At 36.0% G+C, this 18006-nt stretch overlaps 1 protein-coding gene across 1 annotated transcript; it reads right to left on the reverse strand.

Annotated features, from left to right (window-relative positions):
- Positions 1-766: 766 nt before the first annotated feature.
- slf2 (SMC5-SMC6 complex localization factor 2) lies at positions 767-17674 on the reverse strand. Its single transcript, XM_028469595.1, has 19 exons — positions 17238-17674; positions 16567-16601; positions 13466-14064; positions 11801-11840; positions 9220-10570; positions 9020-9136; positions 8757-8924; positions 6192-6297; positions 6011-6098; positions 5764-5905; positions 5594-5678; positions 4363-4536; positions 3572-3666; positions 3359-3446; positions 3151-3264; positions 2283-2360; positions 2085-2171; positions 1423-1491; positions 767-1335 (listed from the first exon to the last, which is right to left on the reverse strand). Exons 1-19 carry the CDS (start codon positions 17279-17281, stop codon positions 1132-1134), a joined length of 3684 nt encoding a protein of 1227 aa, XP_028325396.1. The 5' UTR covers positions 17282-17674; the 3' UTR covers positions 767-1131.
- Positions 17675-18006: the final 332 nt, after the last annotated feature.

The following is an 18006-nucleotide window of genomic DNA, read 5'->3' on the forward strand; positions in this document are numbered from 1 at the left end:
ATGCTCTAAAGAGATGGATTTGGCCCATGGACCTTAAGTTTGACATGTGCTTAAGACTCACATTGAACCAATGATGTTTCTAGAGTGGGTGAAAACTTAAAAAAAACAAACAAAAAAAAAAAAAAATTCCCATTATATTCAATGCAAAGAAAAAAAAAAAACTTCATTTTTTTTTTCTCCAAAAATCAAGCATAATTGTACAATACTGTAGTAGTTTTGCATCTCTTCCTCACAACAAAAAGATCTTGATTGTTTCCTTCAGTTTTGATGTTCCCCATAGCAGCGTGGGCTTCCTCCCAGTCCCAAACTGTTTATAACTTTTATTAAAGTCTCTATATCACCCCTAGCTTTATGTGTAATCCTTTGCTCAAAGCTTACATTGCCAGGAGACAGTGAACATGAATAAATGAGTATAAAATAAATGAAAAACTGATATTACACAAACATTTTTGGAAGTTATTACCAAGTGGACGTGTAAAAATATGGCAAAGTAAATCACTTTGATATCACTCAACTATATATTTGGAGACTGTTTCCCCAACAGTAGCTAGATCTTCTGTCAATAAAGATTCAAATAAATGAAGATAAATACAAAAATAAATGGAAACTGCACATTTTAACATGTAAAAGTTTATTCGTCTTCTTTTAGCAACAACACAAAAGTGAAGTCATTGCACAGTAATGTAAAACATTGGTATAAAACATTAACAAATGCAAAAGTATAAAACAAATTTATGCATGTGTGAACATTAAATTAAGTTACATTAAAAAAGACATTTGCACTTGAATGAACATGAACACTTTTGTAAAAAAAAATTTAAACTGAAATGAAGTTATTTCTTACTGGAAAAACAACTGGTTGTAGTTTAACCACAACTGGATTATGTTAATGATGTAAAATTAAAACACTCCCATCAAAAGAAGCCACTAAACACACGTTTATGCTAATGGTAAACCTTAAAACAGTAAAACTGCAAACTTCACATCAAGAATCTTTAGCAAAACGTTTATTGTCCAACACAAAACATTTACAACATCCTGAGCAAACCTTTTGTGGTCATTACATTTAAAAAATCACTTTAAGTACCAACTATATAACCTGAACAGGAATGAGAAAGGCAGATTTTTGCTTCAGTCGTCCATTTTTACTGGACCATCACTTTCTTCCAGGTTTGAATCCAGCTCCATGTCTCCACCTCCTTTAACTGCTTCCTGTGTTGCCTTCTCCTCCGTCTCCTCAGTGGCTTTTATCACAGTAGCTTCGTCCTCCTCTTCCTTCACCTGCTTGTTGTTTCTTAAGGTTTCTTGTGGCTGCCAATAGTCATAGAGCTTATTCTATATGATTCAAAACAGAAAAGACAAAAGAATTAAAGTACAACTGTGTGAAAAGTTTCTGTGATGTGAGAGGAAGTGATTAAGTACATGTAGGGGGTGTGTCCTCTGAACAAGCTTCTGCCACTTGGTGTAGATTCTGGAAACCAGATCTTTAACCTAAAACGTCAAAGGAGAAGATGAAGTAATTACTGGAATCAGTTTGTTGTCCAACATAAACATTTCCTTCATTTAAAGCAGGGGTGTCAAACATACTTTAGTTCAAGGGCCAAATGTGGACCAATTCTATCACAAGTGGGCCGCAGGTTTTAAGCGGGAAAACAAACTATTTCAACATTGTGTTAAAGTTTGCATTTCCAGCTATTAATACGAAAGTACGGAAGGCGTCAACAATATCTAATCAATAAGTGACAGATACTTAAATGTCATTGGATTTATTTATTTTTTGACCAATTTTTATTTAATTTGGGGATATTTTGTGAAATAATTTGAGAAAAATTGCAGGATTTTGAAAAAATATAGAGTTCTTTCAACAATTTACATCCGAGTTATTTGGTCATTTACACAATGATTCATGCCATTTTCACTTTCTCCAGCGGGCCGAATCGGACACTCTGAAGGGCCGGAATTGGCCCCCGGGCCTTGAGTTTGACACGTGAACTCAAATATATATTTTTGTGCATCGTCAGTGATATCGAACAAAAAGCCCAATTACAGCAAACGCTAAAGCTCGACTTTAAACTTGCACTCACTTTGCTCCGGTAAAGGTACTTCATGCTCTCTCTGATGTCACACTTGATGTGAACCTCCAACAGTGACAACAGAATCAAAACCTGCTTCTAAAGCGATACAAATAAAACAGGATTAGTGCTCACAGATTAAAGGTGGACTTGTGACTAAATTTGAACCGTTTGACAGTAGAACCAAAAGCAATGATAGAAAATAAACACCTTTTGATTAGCTGTGTAGAACTGGAGACTAGTGGCTTCATTCAACAGTGTCAGCAGACTGTAGCACAGATAGTACGCCTGAAACACACACAATAGAAATGAACACACATAGAAACACATATAGAAAGTAACAAATGAGGTTTAATGAGAAATGTGTTCCCTCCCTAACACAACACACGCCAAAATATTTTCAGCAGAGGTGAAAGTAACAAGTACTCAGATTACTGTGATCGAGTTGCTTTTATGGGTACGTGTACTTTTTTGAGTATCGTTCTAAATCAGTAAGTGTACTTAAGTATGTTTTAAAAGAAATAAAGTAATTTGTTACCTTTCTCCACCTAAACGTTATTGAGTAAATTATTATTTTTCTTTATAAAATGAACAACAGCCATTGTGAAACTACAAAAAATGAAATGACTAGACAACAATCAAATGCATCACATCATAGCCGACCAATCAGATTAAACGTAATGAACGGCGCAAAAAAAAAAAAACACCATTGAATGCTGGTTCTTTTCTCAGTTTTAGAGTTCATAAATGTATGTATACTTAGAGCCTAAGAATTGTTTTATTTTTATTTATTTATTTTTTTTAAATTGCACATTTTGACAAAATTTTACACAGATGCCTTTGTGGAAAATAAATTAAGTTCCAATTGTGCAAGACTTGGTTTCTTGTTTTTTAAGTTTATACATGAGATGTTTATTGTATGCAAGGGAACCATGGCAGGATTTCATTGCCAAAAATAAATGTGTTTTTTCATTTTTGCAATTCCACTCTAGTAACAGTACTTTTACTGCAGTAGTATATATCAGTACTCTTTACACCTCTGATTTTCAGTTGCACTATTCTGAAAATGAAACCTTACTTGTTGGTCAAGCGTGTCTTCGTCCTCGTTCCGATCGCTGCCTACGGTGTTCATCAGGTCACGAAGAAGGCTAGAGGGTTGCATGCGCTTCAGATACCGTCTCACCTCTGACAGCTAAGTAGCGGACGACAGATCACATGCATTCATTACAGCATTGACTTGAAAGTTATAGCATAATAGAATTGGGCTGACGAGAAAAACTAATTACTTGAAAGTTGCTTTGTGTGGGTTTGTAGGTGCATGTTCCATCCAACAGCTTGGAGATCATGCACAGGCTCAGATGTTGACGCAGCTGCCTGTGAAAATAAATACCAAATACATCTTAGGTAAACAACAATACAGTAAATGAGTCATGAGGCATGAGAAATGAGATGAAAAAACATCCTGCAGAGAAAAATCAATGACAATGTCTTTCACTCACTTTCCACGCTTGTAAACAGGAAGGGCTTGAACCATGAGGCACATGTTGCGATGATCATCTGTGAAACTAGTCAAAGCTGAACAGATCCTGGGCAACTAGAGACACAAAAAGGTATAAAAATTACTTTACAAAAAGCAGGGTTGGGGACATTTATATTTGTAATCGCATAATTGGTAATTAATTACAATTACGATGTAATAATAATAATTGTAATTTGAAAAAGTCTGTTGCTGTTATAATCATAGTTGAAGTGTAATTGAGTTCAAATAATTTACATTAAAATTCAATCAAATACTTAGGTAAGAAATAAATACATTTATTTAAAAAAGCTTTTTAACAATTAATTATTAAAATATGTTCCATAACTTTTCCCACTACCTGTCATTTCTCATCAGGATCATTTTACTATTTAAAAAAATATATAAATCTGGGGTTATACTGACACAAAAAAGGCTCAGACGCCCACACCAAAAATATTAAAATCAATATTTTCATTGATTAGGAAGCCTAACAAGGTAACCAAGAGATTAAAAACAAATTGGATGATAGATAATATTTTTCAGTGTATTTTACAGCTGATTCAAGACATTGGCCGGTTGTCATATGAGACGCTAACAGAAAGCTAACACAAGAGGAAGGTTAAGGTTTATGGATTTATTTATCAAAGGCTCAGTAATTCTGATTAATTGTAATTCATCATAATCACTTGAATAGTAGAGATTAATTAATTACAGCAGCAAAGCCACAAACTAATAGAGGTGAATTGCGTATCGCATGATTTCTGAACTGACCACGGCATCCCACTCCTTAAAGTTGTTGAGAACTCGATATAGAAGAGCCTCGAGGTGAACACTTGGTTGGATGAAGCGCGTGTCGAGGCTGATGTGACCCAGCATGGTCAGAAGCAGCAGCAGCTCATTGTCGCTATAGGCGAGTGGGCACAGACTCATGGAGTAGGACAGGTACTGAAAACAAGAACCAACAAAAGGTCACACGTTAATTTATTTAACAAACTTGCACTGCCGGCATTGCTTAAAACAGTGGTTCTCAACCTTGGGGTCAGGGGTCGCGAAACACTGAGAGAGAATCTCCAGATACCTTCAAGAAGCTAAGAATCTATTTTGAACAATTTGAGCCCATTTTTTACTATATTTCTGCAACTACACCAAACTTGCCATATTTCAACCTATTTTCATCACTTTATCTTGCCATATTTTGGCTCCATTTAATGCATTTTTGCTGCATTACTTCCACTTCTTCAAACTTCAATGTCATATCTGTACATTTCCACTTTCAAGACATTTTTGGCACTTAAAAAAACCTTTTCATTACTTTTCACACCTAATGTCACATGTTGACCCCTTAATGTCACTTTTAACTTCCTTTCACTATCGCTCATGCTTCTTTTTTGCCAATTTAATCACATTCACGATTTGTCATGTCCATTATTTGCCAGTTTGAACAAAATTTTCCAACGTTTTAAATTACATTATCCCAACTGTGCTCCCCCATTTTTGCCCCCTTTAAGCCAATAATGACACTTTTAACCCTTTTTTAAACCACTTTTTCTGTCTGTTTTTGGCCACTCTAATTTGCAACTTTGAACCTATTTCTGTGGATTTTAAAATCCCATTTCACCACCTTTTCCACCATTTTTGGTCACTTTTAATCCATTTTATTTCTGATTAAAACAAAGATTTACATATTTAAGATGACTATGTAATATGGCACAAATACTAATAAACTATCTGGATAACAGTGGATATTATTCGAATAAATAAATGACTGTGGTTATCACAGAACCATAGAACAATGGACCATAATTACGCTGACTTTTTGGATGGGCCCCAAAAAGATCTCCCTTTTATTAACCTGTCTCCACATGGCTGTTCTTCAATGTTTATGTCTGTGTTCAACAACTTTCAGGTACAGGTGGTTGTTCCCTGGTCTCTGGCACCTTAATTTTGGGGGTCACGAGCTGAAAAGGTTGAGAACCACACGCTTAAATGACAAGTGAGTCACCTTAAAGATGTTGCTGAAGTTGTGTTCAAGGATCTCATTTTGGTGTCCTTCGGAGAAACTCTCACTGTTAATGCACAAGTCTTCCCTGAAAAAACACACAAATGTATTCCTTTCACAAAAGAATGCTGGGAGGAAAAAAAATGACAGAATTTTATCAATGGTAAACATACAGCAGGTCTCCTTCTGTGAACAGTGGTTGAAGATCCTCAAAGGGGTAGAGTGTGACAAAAGCAGCTCCCATGTTCATCAGAATCAGCGTTACATCAGCCAAACTAGGCACCCATACATTAAACTGCTGGTTCCCATGATTTACTAGAGAAATATACAGAAATAATACATGATGTTAATACTTTTCACCTCAGGGGAAAAAAATAAATCCGTACCAACACTGTGCAAGCAGAAAATAAACATACTAACCTATCTGACCAGCAGCTGTGCAGGTGATGTCACACATAGCCTGCAGTAGACCATCAGATACTAACCTCTCACTATGCACTGACAACATCTGATCAAAAAACATGATTAACAAACAAAATGATTAGATTTACACATGGACAAAACTGCATTTTTACCATTTCTCTGTGTGTGTTTAGCGTACTTTAAAAAGTAACAGCATCACTTGCGGGGGACACGGCGAGTGACAGTCGTATGCTTCCTGGAACAAGCCGAGGGTCACGTGTAATCTCAGCTGGGCTGGACTCGACCTGATGGAACACACAAGATAATTAGTCATTTGACATGTGTTGAAATAAACAATATACATTTTTAGTTTGAGTAACTAGTCACGGTGTTCCGGCCCTCGCCGTATTAGGAGTGCTCAGTTTGTGCTCCTGTTTTCTGCTTGGTTTATGTTTTTGTGCTAGAGTGGGAGGTCCTCATCATGGAGCAGCTTTGGTGACGCTTGTCAGGGGTGGGCTGCTAGCAGGAGGAGTGGTGGGCAGCCCGGACTGGCTGATGCTGACGTCATTGCATTCAAAAGGCGGTGCTGCTGTCAGTCCGAGGTTCACCAACCTTGGCAGCAACAGCATTATTTTGTCTGTATAGAAAGCTCTTTCTCCGAATCCAATTGTGCATTTATGAATCCCATTTGTGAAGTATTGATTATTATTTTTATTAAGCTTGTCACCTGTATATATAGTACACTTTAGTTCTCTTCTTATACATAGTCTTATTTACTGCGTTTTCTGTTCCTTAGTATATCCTTGTTTATTGCAGTTTTGTACCTGCTGGGCAGGCCTCTTTTTGTTAAGAAATACATTTGTATTTTTATTGGAACCTGTTGTCAGTGGTTTCTGAAGACCGCGTTTTATTTATTTTACGTTTTTATGTTGCATCCTGGAACTCCTTGACTGGGGAGTAACACAAGGTTAACCAAGTGTTTTGAACACACATTCATTGAGATTTTAGCTCAGGAACAAATGCATATTTTGGTCTGTCTGTTGATGAGCTCAGATGCTGTTTACAGGATTCCCAAACTTTTTTTTTAACAATGATTTTTTTTTTTTTAAACTTTCCTAAAATATTTTAGCACATTTTTACCATTTTAAATGCCGTTAAGCAGCACTTTCCCTTCGAAATAAGGCTTAACATCTTGTATGTATGTATTTTAAACATTAAAATAAAATAACTTATATTTCCAAAACAGGTAAATTATTCATTGACTTTTCCAGGAATTTCATGACCGTGGGGACCCTGTGTTAATTATAAGTCCTGATCTGACTCAATATAAGAATTGCCACAGCCTTTTTGTCTATACTCTACAATCATTTTGTCTGTATTTCTGAATGAGGCTCATGAATACAGACCAAAAACACCACCAGTGACAGTAAAGCCATTAATACTGTTCTTTATAGTGACTGTGCAGACGATCAGGCATTATTTATCACTGTGGTGCATTTAAAGCTCAACACATTACGACTGACAACTGGCACTTATACTCTTCATCAGACACACTCTGAAGATGCTCGGAGCCAGCTGGAGAACAAATACCCACAGAGTGGCTCTCATTAAGGACCATGAGTTAAGTTGAAGTGACACAGCACTGCAGGGTACTCAACTGTTCCAGTAGAGGAGACGGACAGTAGCTTAGCTGCTGACTTTGAATGTCACCACAAGATATAATCCAAAATACATTGAGCTCTGTTAATATTAAGCTTTACACGATAAGGATTTTTTGGCCAATCAGTGAGTAAAAAACAAGGGATGGGTACCGAATTTGGTACTTTGTTTTTTTTTTTACTACCTAGTACCGATTCACGTAAAATGAAACGGTACCATGTTTTGGTATCTATATATACATCCTTGTGACTGTGTGGGAGTGGAGAAGTAGGCGATTTCTCTCTTCAGAGGTGTATAGCGGAGGTGGGGCGTATTACCTAATAATAATCATATGAAATTATGGAAAGGGTACTGAAATGAAAAATGATTTGAGGCAAATGCGAATGGAGTACACAGGACCACCACTGACAAAGCAAACGTTGGTGGGGTGTGGAACGTCTTCGGAGTAAATGAGGCTGATAAAACAATGCAATGAGAGCATCTACAGAAAGTTTCATCACAACAATGGTGTCATTGATAGGATCGGTTAATTAGGAGATTACAGCAGATCACAATAATTGCATAAAATAATGCTGTGCAATTAATTGAAATTCAATTCTGATTATTACTCAACAGTTACAAAAACAACATAATCGAGAAAAAACAGTATCATTAGCTCCTCCACCCTTTAGTTTACAAAACGGAACATACTTGAGTAATATTTTAATTAATATTCTGCATTTTCATTTATTTGGAGTCAAATAATTTGTTTTTTAATAATTTTTTGTTTTGTGCAAAAGTGAACTCAGTTGATTTTAGTGTTTGAAGGATTTTATTTATGTTTAAAAAATACATTTAACATTGTTTTGTACGAAAAATAAATGACTTTTTGGTTAACAAATAATCATTTGAATAATCGTGATTTCAATCATGACTAAAATAATCGTGAATAATCAAGCACCTCTAGCATAACAAGCTAAATATCGATCCGATATAGGCAATCAGATCGGTGTAAAGCCCAGTTTATATGCCCAACAGTACAATCCTTTTCATTATGTTATACACAGGCAATATAATGTACTTACATAAATAAACGTTGAAGAGAAAGAAAAAGAGGAATTCTCACCAAAGCAGCGTTTTCTGCGCTCTCCCCTGCGGGTGAACTGTGCAATGCCTGAGCTGAAGTGAATCCTGGTTAAAGATGTGGCCAAACTTCTCAATGCTAAACACGGCCTCCCCCGGGGTCGGCTCTCGGAATGCACCGGACACCAATGAGAAGCGCTGCAGAAACTTGCTGTAAAACATACAACCAAACAGACATGTTAGGAAAGTTTGCGACTGTGCGGTGCACGGTGTTCTATGAACGCGATCATGTGATGGCGTGCTCACGTCTGAAACTCAGTGCATGTGTTTATCTCTTGGCTCTCTTCAGTCTGCTCATATTCTGCTATTCTTAACACACCCTCACTGCATGCTGTTCGAAGCAGAGTCTCAATCTCTTTTGACCTTAAGAAGAAAAGAATAGTCGTCATCAGATACAAATAAATATCAAAGCTATAAAAAAATAAAAATAAAAAAAAATGTTTTACCTTTTATTTACGTTTATTTCCTTCAACATTTGGTCAAGATTGTTTTTGTAGCTGCCTGTCTCGACAATAGACGGCAACAGCTGCAAAACATTTTTTGACTTAGGACCGTCATTTCCAGGTGTACTTGGCTCTGAAAAGGTGACCTTTTTTGGGGTTTCAGGAAGTTTGGTGGCACGTGTTAGCATGTCTTGCAAGGAAATGAGCTGCTCCTCTTCACTGCAGTGAGAGCTCCGTGAATCATCAAAATCTAGTGCCAATCTCAAATCCAGATTGAGATCCAACTCTATGGGATCTGATACTTTTACATGCTTTCTACTCTTATCTGCAGTCTGCTTCACCAGGGGAGAGACAGACATTTGTTCAGATGCCACAGCATCCTTGCCTAAAAGTGGAGAGTTCATAAGCTTACTACTTTCTTTCTTGGAATGCCCATTTGTAGACTTACTCGATGTACTTTTCATCTTTTTTTTGGGCCTTATGTAATCTTCCACATTTATTCTGTTTAAAATTACAGTTGGCATTGAGGTGAGCAAGGGACATGACGCTTGAGACAGGTAAGCTGCTGTTTTGTTCATTGGAGATACACACACTGCCCTTCTCGAGCTGGATGTGGTGTGGGATGGACCATCTCTTTCTGACATGGCAGATTTTGGCTTCTCATCCGTTATCTTGGGCTTTAAAGTCTTATGAGGAGGGTTGACCACGTAAGTCATGGGATCAGGAGTAAAAAGCTCCTTCAAATCGTCCGGCAATAGCGATGATCTTTGTGGTCGGACAGGTTTGTGGTGCTGTGATGCCTGGTGTCCTGAAGAGGGTGGTTTTCGTTTGGATGCTTGTTCTACAATGGAACTGGCTGACTCTGATCGTACCCTTTTAACTGGTTGTGTAACCGCGTTGGGGGGCTTCTGAAGAACTTTGGGGGACAACAAAGTATTTGATTTAGTTCTCAGAACACCTGACTTGCTTCCTTTGGTCCCATCTTCTTTAGCTGACTTTAGTGATGTCTTCGATGCTGTAGTTATGGGCGATACCTTTGTGCAGTGTTGGAATGGTGAAGAGATGTTAATCTGCTCTTTGGATTTTGAGAAGCCTGAGCACTTTAAAGAAGGTGAAGGTTCCAGAGTGTCTGTTTGTGGCGGGTAATCCTTTGTTTGGGGTACATGTGAAGGCTTTATGGCAACAGGTTTCTTCGATGATGGCTGAGAGACTGGTAAAGTGCGTGGTGGGATTTGAGTGGTGGGCATAGTGGTCTGCGTTTTGGCATAGTTCCCCAACTGAGGACTTGGGTTCAGATTACTTGTGCGACACGACTCAGACGGCTTCTGAAATGATCTGTAGTTCAAGTCTCCCACTAAAAAAAAAAAAAAGAAGAAAATATGAGATATGGTAAATATATAAGAATATTTTTTTCTTAAAATAAAAACATTAGGCTCTGCCATAATGAATACAAAAAGCATTACAATATGACAGTACAACAAAGCCAGGATGTTTGTTTTCTTTTATATTTGTGTTCACCAACTCAAGAACGACATTATATGTTATATGTGCAGTATATTCACTTAACATGTTTTAGTCACTATAAATGGACAATTGAATTTTAGAAGAAATTAAATCACATATCTGTGCAAAAGATATGTATGATATACTGTATGTTATGAATAGAACTTTTTCAGACATAAAAAATGTGCAAATTCGCCTATCTTCTAAAGCCCCCTGATGTACAGTGTATTGTGCAGTGATGCAGTTTAGCTCAGCTAACTCAGGGCACAAAGTGCAACTATTTTTAAAATTCCGACAAAAATTATTGCTCATTTTAGTTACTATAAAAGGGACATTTTTATCTGAAAGGCGGACTGTGCTATACATATTGTTAATACTATAATTATAAAATGTATAACTGTATAAGTTTACTTGAAGTGAGGCCTAATTCAGTGATTGCTGTTGTGTTTTTAGCTTGATTTTTAATGTATTCTCAAGTTAGATTTGTTGCAATGGGGCTGTATGTAAATATTGACAATACAGATTTTTTTTCAAAGTAAATAAAACATTTCACAAACATGAATTCATATAATTTACAAATGTTCCTAATGAGATTGGTGCCATAATGGCTAACAATTGAAAACCCGAATAGATTTTTCTATTCCTCCATTGTGTCGAGTGATTTTCTTCTTTTCAATACTTTTAATACTAAAATTCTATCAGCCATCAAACGTGTTGCAAACACTGATCTTTTTATGCAAAGGCTGACAAACATCAATAAAAGAGGTGTTATGATCATTAAACGTATAAGCCCAGGCTTAAATTGTAGATGAAGTCCGTAAAGTTATAAAACAAAAATTAAAAAAACAAGTGGAAAATTAAGAACGTAATTAGCTGTAAAACTTTTACAGGCAGCTGTAAAACTTTTACTTAATGGCAGACTTTCCCCTAAAACGTAAAGCAAATTCACTTTTTGACTCCAATGGCCGAGTGTTTGCATGACTTACAGATTAATCTAATAAACTGTTAAAGAAATACACACAAATATAAAAAAAATAAAACACCAAGAAGCTTTAGATGGAAAAAAAAAAACATGTATTACCCGGATTTTGAGGTCGAGTCATCGGTTGCTGTTGTTGGCTCTACAAATAAAAAGAAGAAGTTCATATTAGGCAACTGCTGTGTCATGATTACAACAGAATATGAAAATGAACATAAACAAACAAATACATTGCAGAGGCAATGATACAATCAAATATATACCATGTTGCAGGTATCTGCATTAGAACTTTGTAATGTGAAGTTTTAAATCATTCATGTATTATTTTGCTGTTCCAACTTCATCAGTGCATATTCAGCACATTATAAATTACAGATATGCATTGTTGAAAATGAGAATAAATGACACATTTCCTTCAAAGTGTTTGCCCTCCACGGAAACATAGCCATAGCAGATACCTGACTAACATGTTCAAACTACAGTAAATCAAACATGAACTTATTTTGTAGCTAAAACATGTCACACCCAAGCAAAGAGAACCCGGCTAGGAATGTTTCCTTAGGGCTGCTCATGATAGAAAAAATAATAATCACATTTATTTTAGACATAATTGAAATCATGATTATTCAAATGCTTATTTGTCAAAGTTGTTTATTTTTTGTACAAAAATATACTCTTTAAACATAAATAAAATTCTTCAAACACTAAAATCGAGTATGTTCACTTTTGCACAAAACAAAACACTTATTGCACGTGATGTGTCTTTGCTCTAGATCTTCATCATCAAACCCAAAGTGTTCCCATATAAATAGAAGAGAATTTGACTTGCCACTTGTTTACCAAGCATTTTTACTGCGTTTCTCTTGCCATGTTTATAGACCACTAGCAACAACTATCCTCGTGTTGGCCTGCAGGCTAGCTTTGGCTTTTAGAGGGGCGGGCGGAGGGGAGGAGCTTGCATGTGCGTGGATTAAACAACTCAAAGTTAGTATTAATAACATGTGTGTGCCAAGCTTTATTATTTGTAGATATCCGAAATAGTGGGTTTGTTTTATTTAGCAAATAAAACATGTAAAAATAAAATAATTATTTTATTTTTTTAATAATATTTTTTGTAATCGTTGGGTGTAATAATCCAAATCGTAATCGAATTTCGATTAATTGAGCAACCCTATGACATTTCCTGACATTAAAAATGTGCAAATTCTCCTATCTTCTAACCCCTCTAATGTACAGTGTATTGTGCAGTAACGGTCGAGCTCAGCTAACTCAGGGCACAAGGTAAGTGCAACTGTTTTTAAAACTCCGACAAATATTGTTGCTTATTTTAGCTACTATAAAAGGGACATTTTTATCTAAAAGGACGACTGTGCTATACATATTGTTGCAAAATGTATATTTTTTTCACTCATTTGACTTCAAATGCATTCAAAGTAATGACTCCCATTTCTTTTGAAACAATAAAATCCTTATGCATCTGTTTACTGGAAGTGGGGCCTAATTCAGTGATATATTGCTGTTGTGTTTTTAGATTTGTTTTTAATTTAGTCTCAAGTTAGATTTGTTGCAATGGAGTTCTATGTAAATATGGAGAATAAAACTTTTCACAAAATAAATAATTCATATAATACACAAATTGGTGACATAATGGCTGACAATTAAAATCCCTTTTACATTTTTCTAAGTAAAATATCAAATGAGAGAGAGAGAGAGAGAGAAAGAGAGAGAAAAAAAAACCCATAATAATAATAATAATAACAATAATACCTGACTTGATGGTGGTTCGCGGGTCATTTCAGAGAAAGGATGGTTGGGTTCAGTTCTGTTAACTATTACTTGAGAGAAGGACGATGAATAATTATTAAAATTCTCCCTGGTGTGGGGGAGGCTGTTGGCTGGGTGATGACCTAAACGAGGAAATGAAAGTTGTGTCCGGTTACCAGAGCCTTCAGCTGTAACTGGGCGAAGTATGTAAGGAGGTTGTGGTGCAGTTTGTGACGGAGCGACTCTATCCTGTGGCCTTGGCTGGTAACCATTTATCGAACCCAAAATATGATGTGGTTCTTTTGATGTAAACTCTGAAGGTTGAGACGAGTGCCATGAAGTACCAACTGTGTGCTTTGGGTTATGTTGAGGTATAGTCATTGACGAATTCATATCAGATGTGACAGGTCCTCGGTAAGAAGAAGATGTCTGATATGCATTTGGTCTGTCCTGGTACCAAAGCTCAGGTCTTTGATAGGCTGATGTTCTCTTCGAGTGTGTGTGAGAAAGTCGGTTTGGGACCTGAGACGGCTTCATTGGAGTTTCCTTATAGAAAGCTGCGTACTGAGGTGGGTGCCACTGCTTCTTTGTTAGGTCCTTCACTAAAAACACAAAGGGAACATGGAACGTTTAAATACAAAGAACGTGCATGAGCAGATTAGCAATGCAAATTTGAAGATGCAAATTTGGATGCTATTAGCTGAACTGGAGTGCTGTACTACAGAGGAAAAACTTAAAAGCTTTCACGTTGAGGGCCTGAATAAAACCAGGACTAATCTACGATACATGGGCCATGATACAATATGGCTATATATCACAATATTTTACCCAGTTAATATCAAAATTAAACGTAGAGATGAAAAATCAAGTTGCTGTATATGTTCATCAGAAGATATTGATCATTCAGAGGACAAGTTGAGTCAAAACCATTTGCTTCAAAACATCCTATTTATTATTTATTATTAGTGTTTTTGCACATTTTCACCGAAAAAAAGAAAATGCAGTGTTACACACTGACATCATAAAATAAAGTGCAACAACTTTCTTTTCACTGAAACTACTGTAGTCTCAAAGTAACCATGACAACATAATGACGGCTTTGTAACAACTGTAAGTGAAAACATTAAGGATAAATCACCCTGAGTTACTGATAATACACAAAAATAAAAATAAAAAAAAATTAATCCTATTGTGTCAGTTTAAACACTGATCTGAAGGATTATATAAAAATAAAATGCCTGTGCATACATAAATATTGCAGGCATTACACGCTGTCATCATAAAATCAAGTGCATCAAATCACCATTGCAACACATTGAAAGCATTGCAACCACCACTGAAATATTACACAAATACACAAAAATATTGATTAAATATCAAAAAATAAATAGTTAAAAAATAAATAAATAAATAAAAAATAAATAAATAAAAAAATCTATTTAAAATCGGCACCCAAAAAATTGCGATATATTGTGAAATATATTTTTTTCACACCCCTATTCACCAGTGTTGGTTAATTTGTTTGATTTTCGGTTTGCAGGATTATACAAAAGCACACTGACTTTGACAACTTTTTTTTTTTTTAACCAAAGACATATCTTATGCCATGTTAGATTCCACTACATTTTGGAGTGGATTGGGATCAATATACAAATTATGTCAGATTGGTTCATCAATTAGCCCATAAGCCTTTAAAGTGTGAATGATCTGATCCAAATAACTGCAAACATCAGGCAAATAAGACGCTTGGTGGAGGCTTGCTCTCTATAAGTGCTCTTGGTTCCTCAGTAGTTTAACACATGATAGGAAGTGTTACTTTAATAAAGGGATAAAAATAACAACCACTTTGGCCATAATTCTTAAAATCTATCGTTATTATTTATCTATAAAGGGCCCCTGTTACCATTATGCATTTTTATACAACAGTTAGTTCTGACCAAATAATTTAATTGGGCAAGAGACATTCAAAAAGTGCTGATACAGACTAACAACAGCCCTGGGACTTTTAACAGACTGTATCACTCCACTGTGCAGGCGTACTAATAGTGTTGTCAAAAAACTTGATAATGAATAAAGTAGCAATACCAAAAAGTTAATATCGGATACGATTCTCACTTGCAATTGTATTGTTTTTTTTTTTTAAGTTTTAATTGTTTAGAGATGCTGCTAAATTTTGTTATACTCTCTCAAAAAAGTGTAATAGTTTATTCTTTACAAGTGTTAAATGTTGCACTACATTTCACTTAATTTAAAAAAATACTTTGTATACTGTTCATAGTTTGTATTCTCAACTTTATTAAAGGAAATTATGCTTCTAAAAGTTTTGTCTTTTTTTTTTTGCTCCATGGCATAAAAAAATGGTATGGAGTTTTTTTCTGAGTATTAGTATCGAGCTTGAAATTCTATTATCGTGATAACCCTACTTACTAATATAACCCTTATATGTTGCCTGGCAACAGCCTTGTCTCCCTTCCTGTTGTGTGGACCTATTTGTTTTTGGCGGAACCAAATAAATCATTAAAATAATCAAATCATAATATCTTGTGGCTTAATACTGCTGACTAATAAAATGCGCTTGTAGAACAACGAGTGGTTCTCACACATCTAAACAGTTTGTTAATTTAATAGGAAAACAGTTAGAACCGTTGTCGAGAAATTGTATGTCTGTTGAAATGAAAACGAGTGCACGGTAACATGCATTTGTGTGGATAAACATGTTTTACAGAAACAGAAGTCTCTGCAAAAGTGAAGCAAAAAATAAAGTGACATGTTTATGCATGGACAGACAGGGGGGGGTTGTATTTCCCAGTAAAACATGACGTCAGTGTCCTTGAAAAGGTGACATGCACTTAGACTTTATCTACAACTGTGAAAGGGAGTTTAACTTGTTGCAATTCAGGGTACAGGGAGGAAACCACAGTTTATATATATGATATAACTTCTGCAGCAAAACATACCCCATCATGTCACTTCCACATACTCCATTTCATCATAAAATGGAAAAAAGGAACCATTTTCTGCAGCAAGTTAGCTAAAACTTTACATTTAAGTACCACCAAAAAAAAAAAAAAAAAAAAAAAAAGTTAAATTAAACGTTGACCTACCTTTTAACCTCGGAGAGAAGTACTCTGCAAACGCTCTGAAAAAGATGCAAGTATTGATTAAAAAAAAAAAAAGTAAATAAAATGTTAACGTCAAGGTTGTCAATAGCAACGGATTTAAAAATAAACAGAAATGAGGCGCTCAACTGTGGTTACATTTCTGAGACTAAGCACCTGTGCAGTGATGGTCAGGACATGCTAACGTGTAAGCTTGCTAATAAACATCCATTTGACGTTTCTCACAAATGATAAACTTGCCAGTCAACTGCACACACGGAACCTCTACTTAGTAAAGTTCGGTGTTTGGCACAGAAAAGTTCCCGTTCTAAATGAAGACAGTGCACCTGTTGTGATGCGGGGTGTTTATATTGAATCGGGACGTGTGTTGGAAAATAATAAATAGTTAGCCCACATAATTAAATATATTTTTTAAAGTCACCAGAACAGTGAAACCACGTATTTAAAAACAACACACACTAATGCTTTCACATACCTAATAGCTATAAAAGTTAATGACGTCAAATATACACAGATTTAAAATAATATATATTTTATATATTGAAGAATTACACAACAGACAAAGCATGTATTTCTAACAGGAAGGGACGGTGAGCTAGCTAGCTAGCCAACAAGCTAATCGTAGTAGTAGTAGGTTACGGTCTGTGAATCCTTACCCACTGTTCCTGTGATTCTCCGTAGCTTTCCTCATCATGATCATTTAAGAAAATGTAAATTTGGTTTCCGGCTAAATCCAGTGGACAACCTCAATGGGTCGTACCTTCTCCCGCCTGTACCCCAAAACACACGGCATCGCTGAGTAGTGCACCACGGGATTAGTAGTTCTCAGTGCGGAGGAGGGGACCAAAATACAGGAAGTGGAGTAGAACAAACGGAGCTGTCTGAAATCCACTGAAATAAATCGATGGCTGCGTCCGAATATCCTCTCTTATCTACTTTCCTATCCACTCTTCTTTTTCTTCTACTTCTTCTGTGTAGATTTACGGTGGTTGGCAACCACGCCCAATCCACTGTTCTTTAACCCCCGGAAATGTTTAAAGTGGTGGCCATGTTAAAAGAGCGTTCGAGTTTTCTTTAAACTGAGGAAAGGAGACGCGGCCGTCGGATTATTACAGTGCAGTCACCTAGTCAGAACAAACGTGATCACCTTTTCCTAAATCCTCTCCTACCTTTCCTTAACCCTGTGACGTCATCCACGGGGTTATGGAAAAGTGGATAAAAAAGATGTACACTTTCTAAAATGTTTGATTGTATGTCAACCCCCTGGCACTCTTTTTTATGTATTTTCTGTCCTTGTATACTGTTTGTTTGCATAATAAAAATAAAGAAATAAAATAAAATAAAGGAGATAGGAGGGTCTATTTGGACAGAGTCCAACAGTAATTGGAAATAATATGTGTGTTTTGTTAATCAATTGTTTTTCTA

Source organism: Gouania willdenowi, chromosome 15 (assembly GCF_900634775.1).
Source record: "Gouania willdenowi chromosome 15, fGouWil2.1, whole genome shotgun sequence".
Lineage (NCBI taxonomy): Eukaryota > Metazoa > Chordata > Actinopteri > Blenniiformes > Gobiesocidae > Gouania > Gouania willdenowi.